The sequence below is a fragment of the Heterodontus francisci genome, chromosome 15, assembly GCF_036365525.1.
Source record: "Heterodontus francisci isolate sHetFra1 chromosome 15, sHetFra1.hap1, whole genome shotgun sequence".
Classification (NCBI taxonomy): Eukaryota; Metazoa; Chordata; class Chondrichthyes; order Heterodontiformes; family Heterodontidae; genus Heterodontus; species Heterodontus francisci.
Window position 1 is genome coordinate 27,193,959 of NC_090385.1, and position 22,377 is coordinate 27,216,335.

The 22,377-nt window shown below is 41.9% G+C and overlaps 1 protein-coding gene across 2 annotated transcripts in view; it reads left to right on the forward strand.

The window, feature by feature from the left end:
• Positions 1-22,377, forward strand: part of LOC137377556 (transmembrane protein 164) — a 136,959-nt gene that overhangs the window by 89,208 nt on the left and 25,374 nt on the right. For both annotated transcript variants that reach the window (XM_068047296.1, XM_068047295.1), the window contains exon 4: positions 1,981-2,059. In XM_068047296.1, the coding sequence (XP_067903397.1) occupies positions 1,981-2,059 (79 nt within the window). The remainder of the gene's footprint in view (positions 1-1,980; positions 2,060-22,377) is intronic.

The window sequence follows — 22,377 nt, forward strand, 5'->3', positions numbered from 1 at the left end:
GGGAATTTTATGGAGGCAATGGGGGTCTTGGTTGTCGGGTTGAGAGCAGGCAAGAGACCCATGTTTGCCTCCTCCGGGAAGGTATTAAGTGCCAATCAGGCAGTTGAGAGGTCACCGGTAGGCCTTTCACGGGATCAGGGCTCCAGGGGCAGAAGTCCCGCCTGCTGAGAGCTGCTGGCCAATCAGAGGCCGATGGCTCTTTTGCTCAGCAGTGCCATCAGGGAGGCGGTGGCTGCTGTGAGAAAGACCCCCATCTGATGCCCAGGTCGGCGCTGGATCCCGGACTCGGGTGGGCGGCGGGAGGGGTTTCGCGGGGTGTGGGGGTCACGGGAGGGGGGTGTAGGTGGGTTGGCAGCAAGGCAGAGGAGTGGCTGTCAGCGGGCCCCTCCTTCCCGATGCTGGGTCCCTTGGTCAGATAGTGAGTTCCTTGGAACGAGGGACCCCACCCCCGGGAGCCGGTAAGCATCCCACATGGGTTTGCATGTCCTGCTCCCCACGTAGCGACAGGCCTGCCTGCCGTTGGGTTAATACCAAAGGTGGCAGGAAGAGGCCCTTAATTGGGCCTCAATTGGTGGCAGGCAGGAAGGCCGCCCATGGGTCTTCTCGCCATGGACTTAATCGGGGTAGAGGCGGGAAGGTGGGGGAGTCCCCATCCACCACCATCCTGCTCAATTAAATGCTGTCCCCGCCTCCCAAGCTCACAACAGGGGAGAGCATAAAATCCAGCCCAACACCTTCAGTGAATGAATCTATTTGAATGCATGGGAACTCCACAGGGTTTGGTATATAGATTACTCTAGCCACTTGCCTTCACTGACAAGTTTGGATTACTCTCCAGTGTTCATTGTTCCAAATGCTCTCTGAAGAAGATGCAGTTATACTGCTGGGTAGTTTTGATGATTTTAGTGGACGTTTGCACATGTTACATGTATGCTGTATACTGAAATCATTATGATAACACCGAGTTAGTGATTTAAACATATTTCTCAGTTCCACTCTGCAGTGTGGATTTTATTTTTTCCCCTGTATAAATAAGCATGTGTAGAGAGCTACCAAAGGGTTGTAGACAGAATAAGCTACAGGCTGTGTAGTTTGATTTTAAAAGGCCTTTGTGGTTTTCAAAATATAGGAATAGGAGTAGCCCATTCAGCCCTTGAATAAGATCGTAGCTGGAACAAAATTGTGGAGTAAATAGTGTTTAAGTTGGACTCGAGATTGACTGTTAAGTGTACAATCTACCAACTCTTCTATAATCAGTAGGAGGCCTGTGCATAGAGTTGGCCTCCCTCCTCTTGATTGTAGACTTGTACATGTATATGGCCTGTACTGGAAACTCCTGACATTTCTCTTCCTTTAGTGAAAGAAAGCTGGAGTCTATTTCAGAGGCAGAACTATTCCAGCATCCATAGCTGTAATAAGGGGTCTCTGTGAAAAATATTTTAATAAAGAGGGATTGTATCAATGATGGTCCGGCTTCCATTTCTGCAAGAGTGGGTAAAGCTCATTGGTAGGTGGACTTCAAAAAGAAAAAAAGAGAAGAGAATAGACCTGCCTGTCTTTCGACATTTCTATTGCATAATTTTAGAATAAAATTGAGAAATGTGTTTATCTGCTGAACCTTTCATGCATTTGTTGTGCTAATTCTATGGGTTCACTGATGGAAACCTTAACTATTTCCCCCCTTTTCACCCTCCCCTCCCTACCTTCCACAATTTAAATGTAATCCTCTAAGATAAACCCAATAATATGATTGGGACTGGCCCAACAATTTGGGTAACAGGACTGTTTTAAAATGGTCAACCTTACTGAAACCTTTTAAACAAAGCCCACTTCAATCAGATATGTGACATGGCAACAACAAGTGGCTGAGATGCTTTTTATAACCTCATCAGTTGATAACTGATAAAAGGTGTAAGTGATTGGGGTAGATAAAGAGTACATGCTCATTTGACAAGTCTTTTTTCTATTTTTCCTGCCCAGCTCCCCTTTGAGATGGAAGTCTACTATATCCAGCACATCACACTATATATTGTTCCAATCTACCTGTTGCAGAAAGGGGGTAAGCATCTTGGATTTTTAAATGTTCCAAATGACAAAAGGTTATGCCAGCTTTAAATAATTATACACTTTACTACATTGGCTCAGTTGGTGTTTTATAGAGTAAATGCACAGCCTGATGTGGAAATACAACACACAGACCAGAAAAAAAATTGCATATGTGATCACTGGTTTGTGCTGAATTAGTTGATCTCAAAAAAAAAAGTAACAGAAATGATGTAATCAGCTTCAGTGTTCCCACACTCGAGAGGGAAAATCGGTAGGGAATTCTGATCCTGATTTGGCAAGGTGAGAACAGAATCAAGTCCCTCTATGATGATCCTTATAGCTGAAGAACTAGTTGATCATCTAGAATGAAGAATGAAACTTGGGCAAGCTACTCGAAAGCTGCTGGTGTACCCGGTAAATGTTGGTACCTTCAGGAGAGAAAGGAGTTGCTCTTGTGGTATTTTTACATTTTCTTTAATGGAATTAGGTACCACATCATGTTAAAACCTGGCCTTCCATCTGTAGGAAATGGGTTCATATACAGCCCAGGCTGATTAAATGGAAGTTTGCTCTGTCAGTTGACATTAAATTAATCATCTACCACCAAAGGATAGTAGTTGTGAGGAATGGGAAAATGTCAGACTGGTGCAGTCAGGGCTGGTCCTCCTGAGGTTGCAGCTGAGTACTATTGTTGGAGCAGAGTAGGGGCAGTATTTACTGTATATAACCAAGTAGGAGACTAGAAATTTAGGTTAACTATTTGGGGGTTGAAAATAATGAGGTATTTGTATGCAACCAATTTTATTGGATGGAGCTGTAGCTCACTTGGAGGAAAGCAGTCGTCTTCTAGTTCAGCTCCGTGTTAGTTCCATGTTCCACACTATTCTGTGCATGCAAGTGCTACTGTCCCCTCTCGGGCTTCTAGTCTCCTGTCCCCCCTGTCTCTACCCCCAAGTTGTTGTCTGGGGCTCTTGGATTCCCATTCCCTATTACATCAGTGACAATGCGCGATGTGTTAAACAGCAACGTTCCCTGGGGAATCGCTATACCTAATAGGGCGTCTTATGCAATGTCATTGAAATTTCCTTTTAGGTTTTTTGATTAGAAGGCAGGTCGGTTGTTTTCTATCTGACTGTATTTGGTAACCATGATATGTATTCTGTAAGCCACCTTGTATTTGTATCCTCTTTGGAAAGGCTTTCTTTCACCCTTTCCTGTCCTGTACTCCGATTTCAGAACACCATTGGTTAATGGTGCCATATTTTTGAACAGTTTCGACAATTTAGATCAAAAAAATGGTTTGACTCAGCAAAGCTTCTACCTGATTGGACTCCACACCAGTTACCAGCACTACAATTGGTTTCAATATCTGTAGATGAGAGAGAAAAGAATTAGCAGTGCCTCCCAATCCTAGACATGAGGCAGGCTGTTCGGCCCATTACGATTGTGCCAGTGTTAGCTGTTCACTTGGAGCTGTTGATTACTATTACATTGCATGAGGATTGTGCTTGCACAATTAATGTGCAAATAGTCGCTGTCTAAATTCGTACACGAACAGCCAATTGGGTGAATTACTAGAGTGACGACTGCCCAGGCCCCCATACCCCAATATGTGTTCGCACCTACAGGACAGAAGGGGAGAAGGATCAATGGTGAGTGACTTGGGTGGGAGGTGGATAGGAGAGTTTGAAGGAAGCTCACACCTAAAAAGATTTCTGAGACCCATGATATTACATAATATTACATATTGTAAGTCCCCATCACAGTGGAGACTCTGCTGCAGAAATGTTTTTAAATCTCTGACTGCTGGTGAGCTGGAGCCATCTACTGGTGACTTGCAGATACTGCCATCAATGTGCTGGATTTTTATGATTTTCCAGACTGAAGCTATTTTTTTCATAGAAGTTGCATTCCTGCAGGTATTTTGCGATTTTAGATTTGAACAATTAAAAAAAAAAAAGATCACTCAATACCCCCTTGGTAAATTCATCATTGGAGACACACCAGAGCTGATGAAGTTTGCAGGGGGACAAGCTTTATAACACACATTTTACTAACTTGAGACCCCAAACCAAGTTGGCAGTTTGTATGATTTGTCCACTCTTGCTTTTTCCCCAAAGATCATTGTGCTAAAAGCTGAAAAATGCCAATTGCGTGCAAATCAAATTATTTAATAATCTGATTAATAACCGGTGTCTTAAAAAAAATAAGTATACAACGTCTCTAGGTGAATTAAGTTTGCAAAAGCAAAATACTGCAGCTGCTGGAAATCTGAAATAAAAGTAGAAAAAGCTGGAAACCCTCAGCAGATCTGACAATGAAGTTTGATTTTGCTGTTTCAAAGATAACCTCTTGAAGAGTCATATGTCTACTTATTAAGAAAATGGTGGCATGATTGCAGTTCACTTTAAAGTTCAGCACTTGATGAGTTCTCACAAGCTAAAGGCAACACTGAAACAAAATCAAAATACTGCACATGCTGAAAACCTGAAATAAAAACGGAAGATGCTGGAAACACTGAGCAGGCCACATTTTTACTGGCTGATTTGTGAATAAAATTGTGGCTCTCGAGGAACAAGCAGGAATATCAATGGTGCTGACCTCAACCCTGGTGATGTATTAGCTGGCAAGAGCTCTGGATGTCTGTCTGCTGGATCAACTCTCATGCCTAGCTCTACCAGCTGCTGCACAGTTTATATTTAAAATGTTTGTTCAGCTGTATTCTCCTGAATGAGTTCAACTAATATCAAGGAAAAAGTGAATGTGTTCCAGAAACCCTCTGGTGCCTCATCCAGGGAGCTACTCTTCATGTGTGAGCCCAGACAATAAAATGTTGGCAGGCTTTTCAGTTATGATGGACACCATGGTGAAGCCATGCTCTGTCACCAGACTTGACTTCCACGCACTTTCCAGTAGCAGTCCCTGGATAGTGATCAGGAGTGGGATCCATGCTGGTTTTCCCAGTGCCCTCTTTCACACCTGAGATATGAAGGTGAGCAGGAAGTCTCCAACTGTTGCCCAGGTTGAGAGAGATTTCCTTGACTAGCCACTTATAGTTTCCCTCCATTGTTTTGCACATATGCATCATATTCCAATATGACCTTTTTTTTTTAAGGAAAATAATCCTTTTAAAGGGTATTTTTCTCACCTATCTACAAATGACAGGATGTGCGGTGACTTGACTGGAGAATGTGCTTCCCCATCATGGCAGGAAATTAAAGCAAGTGCTGGATAAAACATGCTGAAGATTCATGCAACTTTTTATTATTAATAAAATGTATTTATCATGGTCAGTTGATGGGGATATTGCAGACTTATTTAAGTAATTTAATGTAGTTGGGGAGCCAGGGCAAAATGAATGAATCCTAAAATAAAAGCAAAATACTGCAGATGCTGGAAATCTGAAATAAAAACAAAAAGTGCCGGGAAATACTCAGCAGGTTTGCAGCATCTATGGAGAGAGAAGCAAAGTTAACGTTTCGGGTCAGTTCTGATGAAAGGTCACAGACCTGAAACGTTAACTTTGCTTCTCTCTCCACTGATGCTACCAGACCCGCTGAGTATTTTCCAGCACTTTGTTTTTATGTCAGAATGAATCCTTCCTGTCTTCTGCTTTTCGTACTTGTTCCTCTCTCAGTTCCATTTTGACTGTGGACACATTTTGTAAATGCTGAACTGGGCCTAGTTAGGCTGCTTGTACTTGAAGCCTTCCAAACATTGTATGTCTCTTCAGTCAAACCTTTAACCTGTAGATCTTTTACAAAAAGGGAGTGGGTTTGGAAGATTCACTGTTGATGATGCAGCTTTGTTTCCAATACTCGGCCCTAGATGAGTGGAGCTGGAGATGACCTGTGGGCTTTTCCACTCTATTTCACTGTGTGCTACCCCCCAGATAACTCAGCATCAACAGAAAACAACAGTTTTGTTTGTTTATTTTTTATATCTTCACATTCTTCCCTTGGAGAGAATAGGAGAAGGATTAACAGTCTGACAGGCCGCTGTGGAATAAGGGTCTGAAAGGGTTACTGTTAGTGTAAAGAATACCCCCACCATGATGTAAGAGATCACATGTGAGAGAGACTTGAAGATAGATCTAGTGTGGCTTTAGAGGAGTCACACAGACTAGTGTGAAGCTGTACGTAGTTATAATGTAGTAAAGGTTAATGTTCCAATTACTCCAGACTAGGGATACTCTCTGGACTAACTAAGCATATTAAGGTGGCACTGTACCAAACAAACATACAACATGGTGATCAGTGGTGAGATTGAAAACAACAGTGGTTCTTGCCATGCTACACCCAGAAGACGAATCTGAAGAAATTTATTAGAGGGCTGACCTGGAAAAAGCGCCAAAACTGCAGAACTTGAAGAGGCTGTGGAAAAGCTCCAGGCACAGAGAGTCGGGGAATCGGCAATAGAAATCGGGTCCAGCAATTGCAGGCTCCAAGCAATGATCGAGGATCTGGTGAGCAACCCTGAAAGAGGGTCAAAACTTTTTTGTCCCTAACGGCACTAGGTAGGCAGCACCGGGAAAGTCCTTAGCGAGGGCTGATCCAAGGTCAGCGTCGTAACACGTGTGACTGGATCGAAGAGAAACAAAAGAGGCTGCAAGTACTCGATTCTTTGTGAGAAGGGAGTTAATGGAGTATAACAGTAACACTATAAAACTGAGTTTAATACAAGGAGCAAAGGAATCCTAAGCCTAGCGGTGAGATTTCAAAGGCAGAAATGTTGGCCATAGTGGGAGTCAGTGTGGGGCTGAAAAAGCGAGGGAAACTTCTGATACTGGAGGGGGAAAACCCAAAATTGAAAATAAAACAATAAAACAAAATGAAGCTGTAGAGCTTAAATTCACAATACCAGAGAGATTTGGACACATGGAAGGACCAAATCAAACTCAAAATTGGTCATCCCGGCGAAAGATTTGAGATACAGAATTGCTTCCAAATTAGACAGCTAGTCTGAAGCTGAGCAGGTTAACACATTGTTGTATTCTATTGGGGCTATAGCAGATGTTGTTGCAAGACAAGGCATTAATGAGACATCTAATGAAGTTTTAAAAGCTTTTGATTCTTCCTTCAACTTGAGCAATAATATTTTGAAAAGAGCAAGATGCAACAGAAACCAGGTGAAACAGTTGATGCCTTTATCAAGGAAGCATGTGAATATGAAGATCTTAAAGCAGAATTAATAAGAGACTGCATTGTAGTAGGTATTGCTGATGAATCCCTATCGGATTTATTGCAATCTAAAGAAGACCTTGCCCTAGACAATGCAATTCAGCTGGTGAGACAAGCAGAGGTCCACAAGAACAAAGCAATCCTGAGAGGTGAAGGCAGACCTTGGTTCAGCAAACCATCCAGCAACCGTACAGGACCTTAACCAAAGGGCTGTAAATGAAGCACCAGGAAAAAAGGTACACTGCGGGCGGGGGGGGGGGGGGGAAGCTAAAGACACAATTAAACCCTGCCAGCGATGTGGTGCCTCAAGTACCCACAGGCACGAACAGTGTCCTGCAAACAAAGAATATTACTTCCACCGTAAGGAAAAAAGGCATTTTGGTAAAATGTGCCAAAATAAAATCTCTACCCTCAAGTTCAAAAGGAAAAGCATTTATACATAGAATGGTTAATGAAGTTAAACAACCTCTTTCAGGAGAGCAACCAAAACACGTTCTTGGTGTGGTCAATCATCCTAATCGGACATTTTAGTCGACAGGTGTATATATCAACGGACATATCACTAATTTTAAACTGGACACCAGAGCAAGTATAACAGTCTTATCAGACAAAGAGCTGTGGTTAGCAACACATTTTCTGCAATGGACAGAAACTCGGTAACATAGACCAGGAAGGGTTAAACTTGAGGTGAAGGAGAAGCTACAGACAGCACTGATTCTTTGTCTGTCTGTCTCTCTCTCTGTAGAGGAGTTTGTATTGACCTTCATCTTACAACGAAAGTGGACGATGTTAGGCAACAAGATCCAGGAGTCACTTACAACAGGAATTTCCGTAATTGTTAACTGGTCTAGGCAGACCGAAGACAGAATGTAGTATTGCTTTGCGAAAAGATGTTAAACCAGTTTGTCTTTTCACAGCTAGGAAGATTTCACACCCACTAATGAAGCAAGTCCAACATCAATTCGAATACATGACCAGGATGGGAGCCTTTTTCTCCTGTTACTGAACCTACATAGTGGTGCTCGGGAATGGTTCCAGTTCCTAAACCAAACGGCGATCTTTGCATTTGTGTAGACAACTTTATAAAGCTGCAGCACGGGAAGTTCATCCAATGTCCTCAGTGGATGAAAGCTTGTCAAAGTTTTCCAAAAGTACAGTCTTCACAAAGCTCGGCATGAATAGTGGCTTTTGGCAAGTCCCATTGGATAAAAAGTCAAGGTTATTGACCACCTTCAATACTCTGTTCGAAAGATTTTATTTTAATCGTTTACCATTCGGTATAATGTCAGCACCATAAATAATCCAAAAACTATGTTAAATATTCTACAGGGCCTTGAAGATGTAATATGCCATATGGATGATATCTTAGTTCACGGGGAGTACAATGAAGACCATAACCTGAGGTTTGGAACCTAATGAGAAGTGCGAGTTTTCAAAAACATCCATTTGTTTTTTAGGACATATTGTCAGCAGTAGCAGCATAATGGCAGCACAAAAGACGAGAGTCATTGGCGAATTTCCACTTCCTACTTCTGTCCACAATCTACAACAGTTTCTTGGTGTGGTCAACCAGTTGGTAAAATTCCTACCTAAGCACAAGTTACTGAGCCTTTGCAACAAGTCATAGAGAGATACAGCACCGAAACAGGCCCTTCGGCCCACCGAGTCCGTGCCGACCATCGACCACCCGGCGGCGCAGAGGTTAGCACCGCAGCCTCACAGCTCTAGCGACCCGGGTTCGATTCTGGGTACTGCCTGTATGAAGTTTGCAAGTTCTCCCTGTGAGCGCGTGGGTTTCCGCCGGGTGCTCCGGTTTCCTCCTACAGCCAAAGACTTGCAAATTGATAGGTAAATTGCCCCTACTGTAGGTAGGTGGTAGGAGAATTGAAGGAAATCTCCAAATCTTACCGAAAGCAACAAGCTTATAATTATAACAGAAAATACCGTACCAGGAATCTCCCGACGTTGTCAGAAGGTCAAAAGATATGGGTACAAAACCAAAACAGCGAAGGAGTAATTGTCCAGAGAGGGGAGAATCAACAGCGATCTTATTTAGTAACAACTTCAGAAGTTACTATAATAAGTAGAAGGAATCTTATTCCTATTCAGCAAAGACATCAATCAGTCATACGTTTGGACAAATCAGATGTTGAACCTGAAATCCAGAAAGCATGGCCATCCAAGTCAAGAAACAAGATCGGAGAAAGACTATTAATCTTCACCTGATGACCAGATTTAGGGAGAGTTGTGCAGCCTCCTGACAGATTAAATCTAAGAAGTCAGAGGCTTGGGGGGAGATGGGGTAGTATGTAAATAAAAAGTGAATGCTTGTAAATATATATATTTGAATAAAGACTGGTGGGGGGAGAAGATGTAGTATAAGGTTCTGAAAGGGTTAATGTTGAGAGCACATAAAGAATACCCCCTACCATGATGATCGAGATCGCGTGAGACAGACTTGAAGATAGATGTAGTGTGGCTTCAGAGCAATCAGACTGGTGTGAAGCTGTACATAGTTATAATGTAATAAAGGTTAATCTTCTAGTTACTCTAGTCTAAGGAATATCTCTAAACTTGATTAACTAAGCATATTAAGATGGCAGCCTACCAAACAAACATACAACAGCCGCGATGTGGCTATTTGTTCCATGGCCGTAGCCATCTTTACCAGCCAGTAGAGTGGTTACTATTACACGGCTGAAGATTTTCGGGTCTCCCATAACTCATACAATGAGGGGCCACCCACGCTCACCAGACATGAGTATCTCGCTGGATATCAAACCAGATTTCAATGTGTCCACTTGTCACAACTGACTGGATTTGAACCATGCCCTCTGAGACGCAGGTGAGAATGCGATCACTAAGCCAAGGATGACTCGGAGAATGATATAGCATAGAAGGAGGCCATTTGGCCCATTGTAGCTGTGCCGGCTCTTTGAAAGAGCTATCCAATTAGTCCCACTTCCCTGATCTTTCCCCATTCAGGAAAGGCTATCTTAAAACAATAGATTATAAGCAGACAGAGTGAATAATGCAAGGTTGTATTCATAGTTCATCTTCATGTTCCTTTGATTTTGTTTAAATTCACAGGAACATTTGTGTGGGAGGCAGTACTTGATGTTTGTACAGATAACCAGGCCCTGCCACATAAGTTGGATGGGTAATTTTAAGACCGACTCATCACCCTGTTGTTTTTTTTTAGAACGTTACAAATTAAATTTAATTATAGTTCATTTTAACATCAGCTTGTTTTTCTTTTCTTGACCTGCTTTTTTGGGTGGGGGAGGAATATTTTTGGAAAGTGCCGACGACCTAATCATAGGAAGCACTGCGACTAATAGTGTGAAGAAATAGATTTGACAACAATTAATTAAGTTAGAATACCACAGTGATCATTATTCTACCTGCCTGTTAATGCAGCTTCCTCACACTGCTATGTTCAGTAACTCTTCCAGTTTTCGCAGTGATAATATTAAAAAACAGAATTTAAAGATCATTGAAACAGAAGACAGAAAAAGTAAATGGTGCGAAGTCCATCATAATCCTTCAACATTTTTGAAAGAATCACTTATCAGGTGAATCCTCTTTAAACTCCAGTGACTTGCTTTAATCGAGGTGTTTGCCTTTATATTACAAGCTAGTTTTTGTAGTGATTGTGGTCCGGGAGTTGGGGCCAGTGTTTCACCAGGATATGAACCCCTCCTATCTTATTACTTCCCTGTTTTGTTTTTGTGAGTGTGTGTGAGGAAGCTGGTGTTAAAGGGCTGGATGGGGGGATGGTGAAGGCATTTGGCTTCTGTCATGAATTTAACTGTTTACAGTTTATAGACGTGCCAATTTCTGTTGCCACCTGTTGGTATGCTAATGAGTCTCTGTTACTGCATATTTGACACACACTCGCCTCTAAGACTGGATGACAAAGGCATGACTCTGCATTTTTATTTGAAAATCAAATTTAAAATACACTTTTTAGTAATTGCTTTGTGACTGCCTGCTAACATTTCAAGGGTCACCGTTTGCCTTTATTTATGAACAGGTTTTCTCCTCTGCTCAAATTCCTTCTCTCTGCTCCTAAAGGCAGTGACTCATGCTGGGGTATGGTTTCAGGAGTGTCAGTGGCTGTCTCCCAAATGGACATTCTTCATCTGAGTTGGCAGGCTATTTGACTATGGGGGAATCACAGACAAGCTTGACTTGACATGACAAAATCAGGTTTGACTGTGATGCCCCACATGAGCTCCAGCAGGGGTTACAGGATAGTGATCAGGAGCAGGAACCTTGGTGGAGTTTTCTTTTTCCTCCCTCATCCCATCACACCGATTCTGAGGTAAAATGGTATCACTCCAACTGTTCTAGCGAAGATGAGCGAACTCTGCACTAATCTTCCTGATTTGTGTGGCTTATTACCACCGAGGGCACTGCATTTACAGCCTTCACAAGGAGCTCCAACTAAACAGCTTGATTTTAATTTTAAAATGGACCACACACGTTCAAGATCAATCCTCATTTAATTTTTAGTTATTTTATTTCAGAGATACAGCACTGAAACAGGCCCTTCGGCCCACCAAGTCTGTGCCGACCATCAACCACCCATTTATACTAATCCTACATTAATCCCATGTTCCTACCACATCCCCACCTTTCCTTAATTCCCCTACCACCTACCTATACTAGAGTTCTTTAAAATAAGCAAGACCTAGGTGTTCACAGCCACACTGAGCTACAATCTTATGAAAACAGGGGTGGCTACAGCAGGAACTGTTAGTTTCAGTGTATTTAAAGTTTGAACATAACACTTTTGAAGCGTCACGGATTTCCTTTACCCAATAATTGCATACCTTTTCTAATTTAAACCAAATTATTAATAGAACAGTCTGATGCGGCAGTTCCTTGTCATCTTCCCTAGCTCTGGTTGTAGAACATTGAACACCAGCAATATATTTCACATTGGGACTAGAAATGGAGGTTATAGAGATAGGGTAATCAGATTTTCCAAAGGATATGATCATTGCTGTGGGGCGGGGTATGGATGGAAGAGGTTGCCCATGGGGAGAACAGTAAACCAGGATTGAATAGGCCAGAAGTGAAGGCGCATGAATATTTTGGCATTTTTCTTGATTTTCTTTTGAGGGTTGGGGTGTATAATGCAGAATTGGATTTCAGGAGATTAAATAGGTGGTGCAAAGTCTACCACATGGTAGATTGTCTGATTTGTGAGAGGGATGGGCCTTGTATGCTGGAAGGTCTAGTCTTATTTTATGCTGTTTTGTATTGTATTGATTAGCTGTGCACAACTGTTGTGCTTTGCTAATATAATCATCTTATGAAGATTTGAAAATATACACATGAGGAGGAGGAAGAAAAGTAATGTTACCCTTGTTTCCTTCTTGAAGTCAAATCACCGGAGTTTCTCCATTGAGGGCAGGTCACCATTCCAGTCAGCACTGGGGTTTAAACCTGCTACCCACTGTTCAGAGACCAGTGCTGCAACTTCCTCGTGACCTTTCTTTCCTTCCCTCTATACACCCCCTACCCCCCACCCCCCCAAACCCAGAGGCATATTCTTGCCTGTAATTCCATGGTGCTGACTGCCCTTTGACACCTCACCCAAAAGAGGCCATTCTTCAGAATGTGAACCAAGACATTGAGGCCCAGATTTTAACTGCCCCTACTTGACAGAAACTGGGGAGGAGGGATGCATTTAACATGAAGGCAGTAACTTGCTCTCTCCATCTCTTCCTCCTGCCTTCCTGCCACATCCCAATCTTAACCTGATCTTTTAAGACACTTACAGGAAAGCAGTGGGGTTCTTCTTTAAGCATGCAGGTCGGGTTGAATGATGTCATCTATTCTACAGAAATGAAGGGATCGGGGCCGATGACTGTTCTCACTTTTCCCCATCCCATATACCTGGACCTCTAACTCTGTTCCAGCTGAGATCAGAAAACCCAACACAAACTGGGGATTGAATCTGGAGTTTTCTAATTCTGAATGATGTAGTTCCACAATAAGCAGTGTTTTACCAAGTGAACCAATATCCTTTTAATTGAACTTGAATTTAGAAAATACTGCAGTAACCAACAGGTGACCATTGGCTATTGTAAGGCCTGTAAACGGAGCACATTGGGGCCTTTAAATGAAGTGTGTTGCAGACTTATTAGGATAGACTTTTCAATATGAGTGCAGTTTACAGCTGAATGATTTGGAATGGTGCTAAGATCGTCCAAGGTAACATATACAAGGTGCTGCACAAATGGTTATTACACAGGATTGGGGTAATATACTAGCATCCATTGAGGATTTGTTAATGGACAGAGGACAGAGAGTAGAAATAAATCGGTAATTTTCGGGTTGGCAGGGGGCTGTAAATAATGGCGCATGCAAGGAGCAGTGCTTAGGCCTCAGCTGTTTATAATCTTTATCAATGACTTAGATGAGGAGATTGAGTGTAATGTATCCAAGTTTGTTGACCATAAGTGGAAAAGTAAGCTGTGAGGAGGACAAAAAGACTGCAAAAGGATTTAAACAGGTTATATATGCAAGGATGCGGCAGGTGGAGAAATGTGAAGTTATCCACTTTGGTAGGTAAAATAGAAAAGCAGAATATTTTTTAAATGGTGACAGACTGGGAAATGTTGATATTCAGAGGAATCTGGGTGTCTTTGTACACAAATCACAAAGTTAACATGCAGATACATTAAGTGATTAGGAAAGCAAAATGTATACTAGCCTTTTTTACAAAGGGTTTGCAGTATAAGAGTAAAGAAGTCTTACTGCAGTTGTTTAGGGCCCTGGTGAGACCACACCTGAAGTGCTATGCATAGTTTTGGTTTACTTACCTAAGAAAGGATATTCTTGCCATGAAGAGACATAGGTTCACTAGACTGATTCCTGAGATGAGCGGATTGCCCTATGATGAGAGATTGAATAGACTAGGCCTATATTCCCTGGAGTTTAGAAGGATGAGGTAATCTCATTTAAAGATATAAAATTCTTAAGGGGCATGACAGGGTAGATGGTTGGGAGGATGTTTCCCCTATCTAGGGAGTCTAGAACTAGTCACAGTCTCAAAATAAAGGGATGATCATTTAGGACTGAGATGAGGAGAAATGTCTTCACTCAAAAGGTTGAACCTTTGGAATTCTCTATCCCAGACAACTGTGCCTGCCTATGTTGGGTATATTGATAGAGTTTTGAATACTAAAGGAATTGAGGGTTATGGGCTTCGTTCGGGAAGGTGTAGCTGAGATAGAAGATCATTCAGGACCTTCTTTAACAGCGTAGCAGACTTAAGGGGCCAAATGGCCTATTGCTGCTCCTATTTCTTGTGTCCTTATACCATCTGTGTGCCGTTTTCTGTGGTCAGTTCATTATCACCATTATGCAATGCTTCACATGCAGATTTGGGCACTCTTAAGGATCACACAAGTGGAATAGAACAGAAAACAGTGTAGGTGAAATTTAAAGGTTTGGAGAACAATAAAAAGAAAATGTCAGAATAGGAGAATCAAAATCTGTGTAGCCTTGGAAAGGCTTGAAAGGTATTTTAACAAATTGTCAGGGTTTCCCAAGGCTGGAAGGGAGAAGGTTAAGAAGCAACAGATAAAAATGAAAGGAAAACCAAAGTCCAGGCAAATGACTGTGAAGTCCGCACCTGACTTCTGTTTGGCCGCTTAACTAGAAGTGAAATAATACAAGGTGGTTGTGAAGAGGCTGTCTCTATTTGCAGGTTGTAAGCTGCAGCTAACCAGTCCCTTCTGTGATGTGATGAACCTATGCTTGCTTGTTAGCTGCAGGTGATGTCCCAGCAGTAGGTGACACAGCTCTGTACCAAGCTCTTGGTTGACTGTGGAGCAAGTTATCTTGGCTGCTGAAGCATTATTGTCATGCATCCTCAGAAGCATCACGTGTTGCAGTTAATGAAGTTAATGCATGCATTTTATGAATGCTATGAGATCTGCCCCCTGGCTTCCTCTGGGACTGGGAGTCTCCACTTGCAGTAATTCTGTACAGAGGCAGATGTGTGTGCCTCTGTCTGTGGGTGTGAGTGTAAGTGTATTAGTGGGCAGACACGCAATACCTGAGGTGCAACATGACCTACCTGACATCCCTCCATTGGCCCTGTTTCAGGTGGCACTTCTGCCAGCGTTCGCCCTTCCCAGGAAATTGCATGTGACAAAGTGGGCAGAGATCCAGTGTGACAATATTCTGCCACATTTTCCAATTGGGTTCGCATGTTTGCAGCCAAAAATCTGCTGAACTTCATAAAATCTATCCCTAGTTCTTGCACCTAAATTTCAAACTCTTGTGGGACAGACTAAAAATAAATTCTTAAGCATCAAAATGACCTTGCTGAGAGAAATATGTGGGTCATTTAAGATTCATTTACCAGGATTGAGTACAGTTGGTGGTACAGATTGTGAATTCTGTCCTTTTAAAACAAATTGCACATGAAGTGCTTCCATGTTTCCACATGACTAGCTATTACAAGAGAAATACATTTATTAAAGTTGGATCCTCCAGCTCTATTAAGGCCACTTCCCATGATTCCGAGCACGGAACTTGGCTTGGAGTAAAGAATTCATTAAAGGCTGTAGTGAATCTTAAAATGCACAAAAGAAAATCTGCCGGATTTCCAGAACAGTCTATTGGAGATTTTGTCACCTATTGAGGTTTCACAATCGTTTCCCCGCTTCCCCCCCCCCCCCCCCAACCCCCACCCCACCTCACTACAAAATAAAGCTCCTCTGTTGAATGCTGACTCTGCAAATCCACAGGTGTTGATATATTCCCATGGCAACCTCATCAGGAGGACACCAGAACAGTCAGTAACTAAGCCAGGACTCTGAAATTGTGGGATCCTGTCTTGTGCCAAGATTTGCTGAATGGCCTGTTGGAGGTGGAGTTTCCTTCCACCCCAAACATGGACATTGCCCAAGGGGGAGGATGCTGGGCTAGGGATGGGTCTCTGAAAGTCAGAGTTTGGGGCATAATGGGCTATTATTTGGAACTTGACGTCTGGTCAGTGGAGGATAGTCTGACCTTGGGACAAAGTGGGGCCCATGTGATGGCCCAGGTTAGGATTGAGTCCTGGACCCCTGAAGAGGGGGTGTTTTTTAAAAGGTGGTCCCCATAGTGAAGAGGCTGTTAGGGTGACATTATGTTTCTAAGGGTGACTCGAACATCCCTGGTCCAGACAAGCACCTACAGTGGACTTTCTAGCTTGTTTTATGTGAGGATGCACTAGCTAAGCTACTTATGATGTGAATGCCCATCGTTTGTAGGGTAATTAAACAAACTTCTCCTGACTCCGGATAATTCACTGGGATCAGCCGTGGAAGTTCCCAGAAGTAATAGTCCCAGTATGAGAGTGTGAAATCACTGGGCAGTGGAATTTTGAGATCCTTGTCTTTTGGCCTGCACAATGAAAAGGATGTATAGCTTCTGTTGGTTCACAATCAGACATTTCTAATTGGCAATGTTAATCTTTCCATAAACTTCATGTTATAGGATGGTTTCCTTTTCTCCAGTTCACATCTACAACATGAACAACTTGCATTTATATCGTGCCTTTAACATAATAAAATGTCCTAAGGTTCTTTACAAATGGTATCAAATAAAATTTGACACCAAGCCATATAAGGAGATATTAGGCCAGATGACCAAAAGCTTGGTCAAAGAAGTAGGTTTTAAGGAGCATCTTAAAGGAGGACAGAGAGGCAGAGAAGTTTAGAGAGGGAATTCCAGAGCTTAGGGCATAGGCAGCTGAAGGCACAGACACCAGTGGTGAAGTGATTGAAATCGGGAATGCTAAAGAGGCCAGAATTGGCGGAGTGCAGATATCTCAGTGAGTTGTAGGGCTGGAGGCGATTATAGAGTTATAGAGAGGTGAGCGTTTTAAAATCGTTGCATTACTGAACGGGAGCCATTGTAAGTCAGTGAGCACAGGGTTGATGGGGGAACCACACATGATGTGAGTTAGGACAGGCAGCAGGGCTCGTCCCAAAACAGGTTAGAAACTTTTTTTCTGTATTCTGAAGTGTGTGGATAGGTGATCTTTCTGCTAAACTGTTGAGGTCTGACAAAGTTAGTCTGTTCCATGTATATGTATAGCCGAGACCGGACATGGACACAATGGGTTGCATAGCCTCCTTCTGTGCTGCAGCCATTCTGATTCTATAATCTGGGAAGGCCAGTTGTCAGACCTTAAAGCTGCAGTTGAAACGTTTGGGCAGTAAGATTGCAATGTGCAGTTGTTTGAGTAGCTGCTAATGCTGTAAATACTACCCAGAATTGTGAATGGGTGAATTCAGAATACAACAGCTTATTGTGGATTGGGTCATATAATCTGACCATGACCTGTTGTATGAAAGCAGCAGAATGTCAAACAAGCTATATATAATGTACACATCAGAAGACGCCTTCCTGTTTTTGTTCTGTCATTTGAATAACACACCCTGGAGTAGATTTTACAAACTGCAGTAGCTCATTAAACAAAAAACACATTTCTTGTTGTTCATGGTAAATTTGTGCTAGGCTGATGAAGGGCAAGTCATAGAGGCTCACATCTTCTAATAACTGTCAATCCAGGGCAGCTCAAACCAAAATTAAATATTGCACACATGAAATGCCATAACCTATCCTGTCTCTCTGCAGATGTCGTTTGACCCATTGTGATTTCCCTCATTTTTTTGTTTTTTGTTTCAAAGTGCTTCCAAGCAGTTAGATCAGTAATAGCACTAGTGTGGGGTCCAGGAAGCACTACACTCGAGCTCTAAAAATTTATGGTGATTTAAGGTTGAAACCTACTGGACAGAAGGAAACTGGAGTAGATATTTTGCATGGACTCCTTTCCTTACTAACTTCAGACAACCTATTCTGGATACTCCTGTCAATTTCTGACATCACTAGAATGAGGATTCAATAAAAAAAAAAGTCTGCTCTGTAGGTGTCTCCAATCAGTCATTGGAGAACTTGGGAGAAAGGGAGGACTGGGAGTGTTGGTATGGATGTCACCTTGGTGCATATAGGATGATGAGGCAGTTTAGGAGGCTGCTGCCATTTAAATACACTAAATCATGAGTTTACATCTATCTTCAGTGTGTCAAACTGGGAAAAACATCTTAGTAGAAACAGCATTCTAAGGACTGCATCTATTGTATATCTATTATGTTATTGCTCTTGTGTATTAGTGTCTTGAATGGACACGAATGCATTGGTGACTTTGAGCTTAAAGGATTAAGAGTCTTGAAGTTTATAATTTCCCACCCATAATCTTCTCCTTGTGCAAGTTTCATAGGATGTAGTGTGCTGATCTCAATCCGTTATAAAAATAAAACCACATTGACTCATTTAGACCATTCTGCACACTAAAGCTGCAGGCTGTGCTTCCTTCTCTGGCAGATCTTAATTTGTTGATTTGAGTTCACGGAAATGATCTTCATGGGTTGAGAATCTGGGAAACACTTATTCCCTTGGAAAAGAGGGAAAAGAGCCTCAACATGAATTGATCAGCAAGGCCTGGACAACATTGTGGCTTGGGATGATAAGTGGCTAGTAACATTCGTGCCACACATGTGCCAGGTATTGACCATCTCCAACAAGAGAGAATCTAACCACCTCCTCTTGACATTCATGGCATTACCATCGCTGAATCCCCACCATCAACATTTTGGGTGTCACTGTTGACCAGAAACTTAAATGGACCAGCCACATAAATACTGTGACTACAAGAGCAGGTCAAAGGCTGGATATTCTGTGGTGAGTAACTCACCTCCCCAGTGCCTTTCCACCATCTATAAGGCACAAGTCAGGAGTATGATGGAATGCCCTCCACTTGCCTGGATGAGTGCAGCTCCAACAACATTGAAGAAGCTTGACACTGTCCAAGACAAAGCAGTTTGCATGAGTGACACTCCATCCACTACCTTCAACATTCACCCCCTACATTCACTCCCTCCACTACAAGTGCACAATGGCAGCAGTGTGTACCATCCACAAGATGCACTGCAGCAACTTACCAAGTCTTCAACAGCACTTCCCAAACCTCCAACCTTTATCACCTAGAAGAACAAAGGCAGCAGGTGCATGGGAACTACCAGCTGTAAGTTTCCCTCCAACTCGCACACCATCCTGATTTGGAAATATATCGCTGTTACTTCATCACTGAGTTAAAATCCTAGAACTGCAACTGCACTCTGGGAATATCTTTACCACACAGACTGCAGTTTTTCGTGAAGATAGTTCACCACGACCTTCTCTAGGGCAATTGGGGATGAGCAAATGCTCAGTGATGCCCATATCCTGTCAGTGATTTTTCTTTTAAAAAGTGCTATGTTGAATATAGAAAGAGTAGGTACTTGTCATGTGCCTTCATTCAGGAATGTTTTTCAGTTGTCACCCATTATCGGAGAATCCTGCTTTAAATCTATGATTTTCTGTTATTGCATCATAATGTACAAATGGTGAGTTTTTTAAATTATGCCTTGTATTTCCAAACTCTAGAAAGATTTTATGTTTTTTCCTTCAAATTAACTTGTCTGCAAAACACAGTTGTAATGCATACCTTCTTAATGGCTAAATTTGACTTTAGTTGTTAGCTTTGCCCCCAATATTTAATTGTGTAGCCCCACAGGACACAATCAACTACAACAAATGCGCTTACCATCGTAAATAATTATGTAAATTATTATAGTAATGCATGAAAAATATGAATACTTTCTCATAGAATGTACAGCACTGAAACAGGCCATTCAGCCCATCTGATCCATGCCAGTGTTTTATGCTCCACATGAGCCTCCTCCCACCCCTTTTTATCTAACGCTATCAAAGCAACCCTCTATTTCTTTATCCTTCATGTGTTTATCTAGCTGCCCTTAAATGCACACACGTTATGTTATTTGCCTCAGCTATTCCTTGTGATACTGAGTTCCACATTCTAACCACTGTCTAGGTAAAGAAGTTTCTCCTGAATTCACTATCAGATTTATTAATGACTATCTTTTATATCTATCACCCCTATATGTTCTATATATCTACCATATCAAACCATTTCAGAATCTTAAAGACCTCCATCAGGTCACCCTCAACCTTTTTTCTAGAGAAGAACCCCAACCTGTTCAATATTTATCTGTATTCAAAATCTTGTCGGCACACATTTTCCATCTACTAAACCTTTTTTTTCCTGATCCCACATTTTTGAGTCAACTTTTTTCCATTACAAATTTCTATGTTCACATTTAGGTTAGAAATTACCTATAAAAACTTGTCATACTGTAATTACATCATCTCACAAGAGGTGGTACAATGGCACCTCAGTTTTGTGTCTCCTCCTCAGTTTGTACTGCAGGATAGCTCATTTGATCTCCCCCAACTCTGCTTCCCAAATGCCAAACTTTTTTCTATTTAACTGGAAATAATATAAAATCAATACATATTAAAATAAGGACAGAATTTGTGATTTCAAAATGAAATTTGGGTGTCTGGTCTAATTATCCCTAACCCCACTTCACCATTAGATGACACTTGGTTTTGACTCTCTGTTTGTTTGCAAAGCCATAGTAGATCACATAGTAACATATCAAAAGTCCCATATATAGCACACCACCCTGTATCACACATACTGTCTGTGTATTTTTTCCTGTCATACTTTTTGAAAGAACAAGGTTTGAGTTACTGTCCCTAAATCAATAGGCCCTCGTAATATATTCTGCATTACATGGCACAAGACTGGTTTTACGAAAAGTCATAATCTCCAACTCACCTTGAACAAAGTGAAGCCACAGGAGATCTGTTAGAGTAGTCTAAATAAAATCAACAGAAGCTGCTTCAGAAAGAAAGAGCCTGTGAACATTTCACGCAAAACTGGACTGTGAATAGAAGATCTCGCAATAAGATTTTTACTAGTGCTGTTTCAAAGTGCATTGCACATGTATGTATGCTGACCTTGAAAAGTAACAAAGCTGGCCAAAATATTCAAAAATGCTGACACAGCTCTGGGAAAGCTGACGACACAAGAATAGCCCTACATGTGAAAACGCGTAGTTAAAGGACTTCGGAACTTATGCTACATGTATACATAACATTGTGCACTTGAAGAAAGACCAATACATAAAATGTCAACTGTTGAAGGCACCAAATTGATGGTGGCCCTGGGGACAAGCTCACTTGGAACATTTTTTTTTATACAATGATAAATTTTAGTTTTTAAGCACTTTCATAATTAATAGTTTTTCAATATTAGGGGAAAGAAAAGGAAAATAGTGATATTTGGATTTTCACTATACCTACCAGACCATCACTTCACCGAAATAAGTCTAAGGATACGGGGTAAACCATTCAGGACTGAGATGAGGAGAAATTTCTTCACCCAGAGAGTGGTGAGCCTGTGGAATTCGTTACCACAGAAAGCAGTTGAGGCCAAAACATTGTATGTTTTCAAGAAGGAGTTAGATATAGCTCGTGGGTTTAAAGGGATCAAAGGATATGGGGGGAAAGCGGGAACAGGTTACTGAGTTGGATGATCAGCCATGATCATAATGAATGGTGGAGCAGGCGCGAAGGTCCAAATGGCCTACTCCTGCTCCTATTGTCTGTTTCTATGAAATATACGTCTAGCGTCACTGTCCTAAATTCAACATCGCACTAATACAGTTTACAAGGCACTCATCCCACTCTTGATACAGTTCACAGAAACATTGTGTAACCCTTCCAACTAATCCACCCTTTGACAGAGAGTCTTCTCCTTCAGTCAGTTCTCCTCCAGTTTGACTCCCCCAGCCCAGCCCCATTCCCAACCTCACCAATCCAACCTGGCTCTTTTCTGCTCTTTCAAGAGTTAAGCTGGTACTCTTCCACTTTACCAATTCGTACTCTTCTTCCACCCCAACAAACCTATCTGCTCCCTGTCCTTTTCATTAGCATTCATTTCTCCCTTTTATTGTCATCCAGCTGCTTTCCCTTCATTGCCTTCCATTTCCATTTTCCTCACCCCTTCATTTCCTCTTTTCCAACCCTCTTTCATTGACATCCATCTCCCTCCCTTCATCCATTATTCAGATTGCTACCCTTTATAATTCCTGCTGCCCTGGCCAATATTAATCTCTCAACCAACATTGCTTTAAAAAAAAAAATAACCGATTGGTCATTTTCT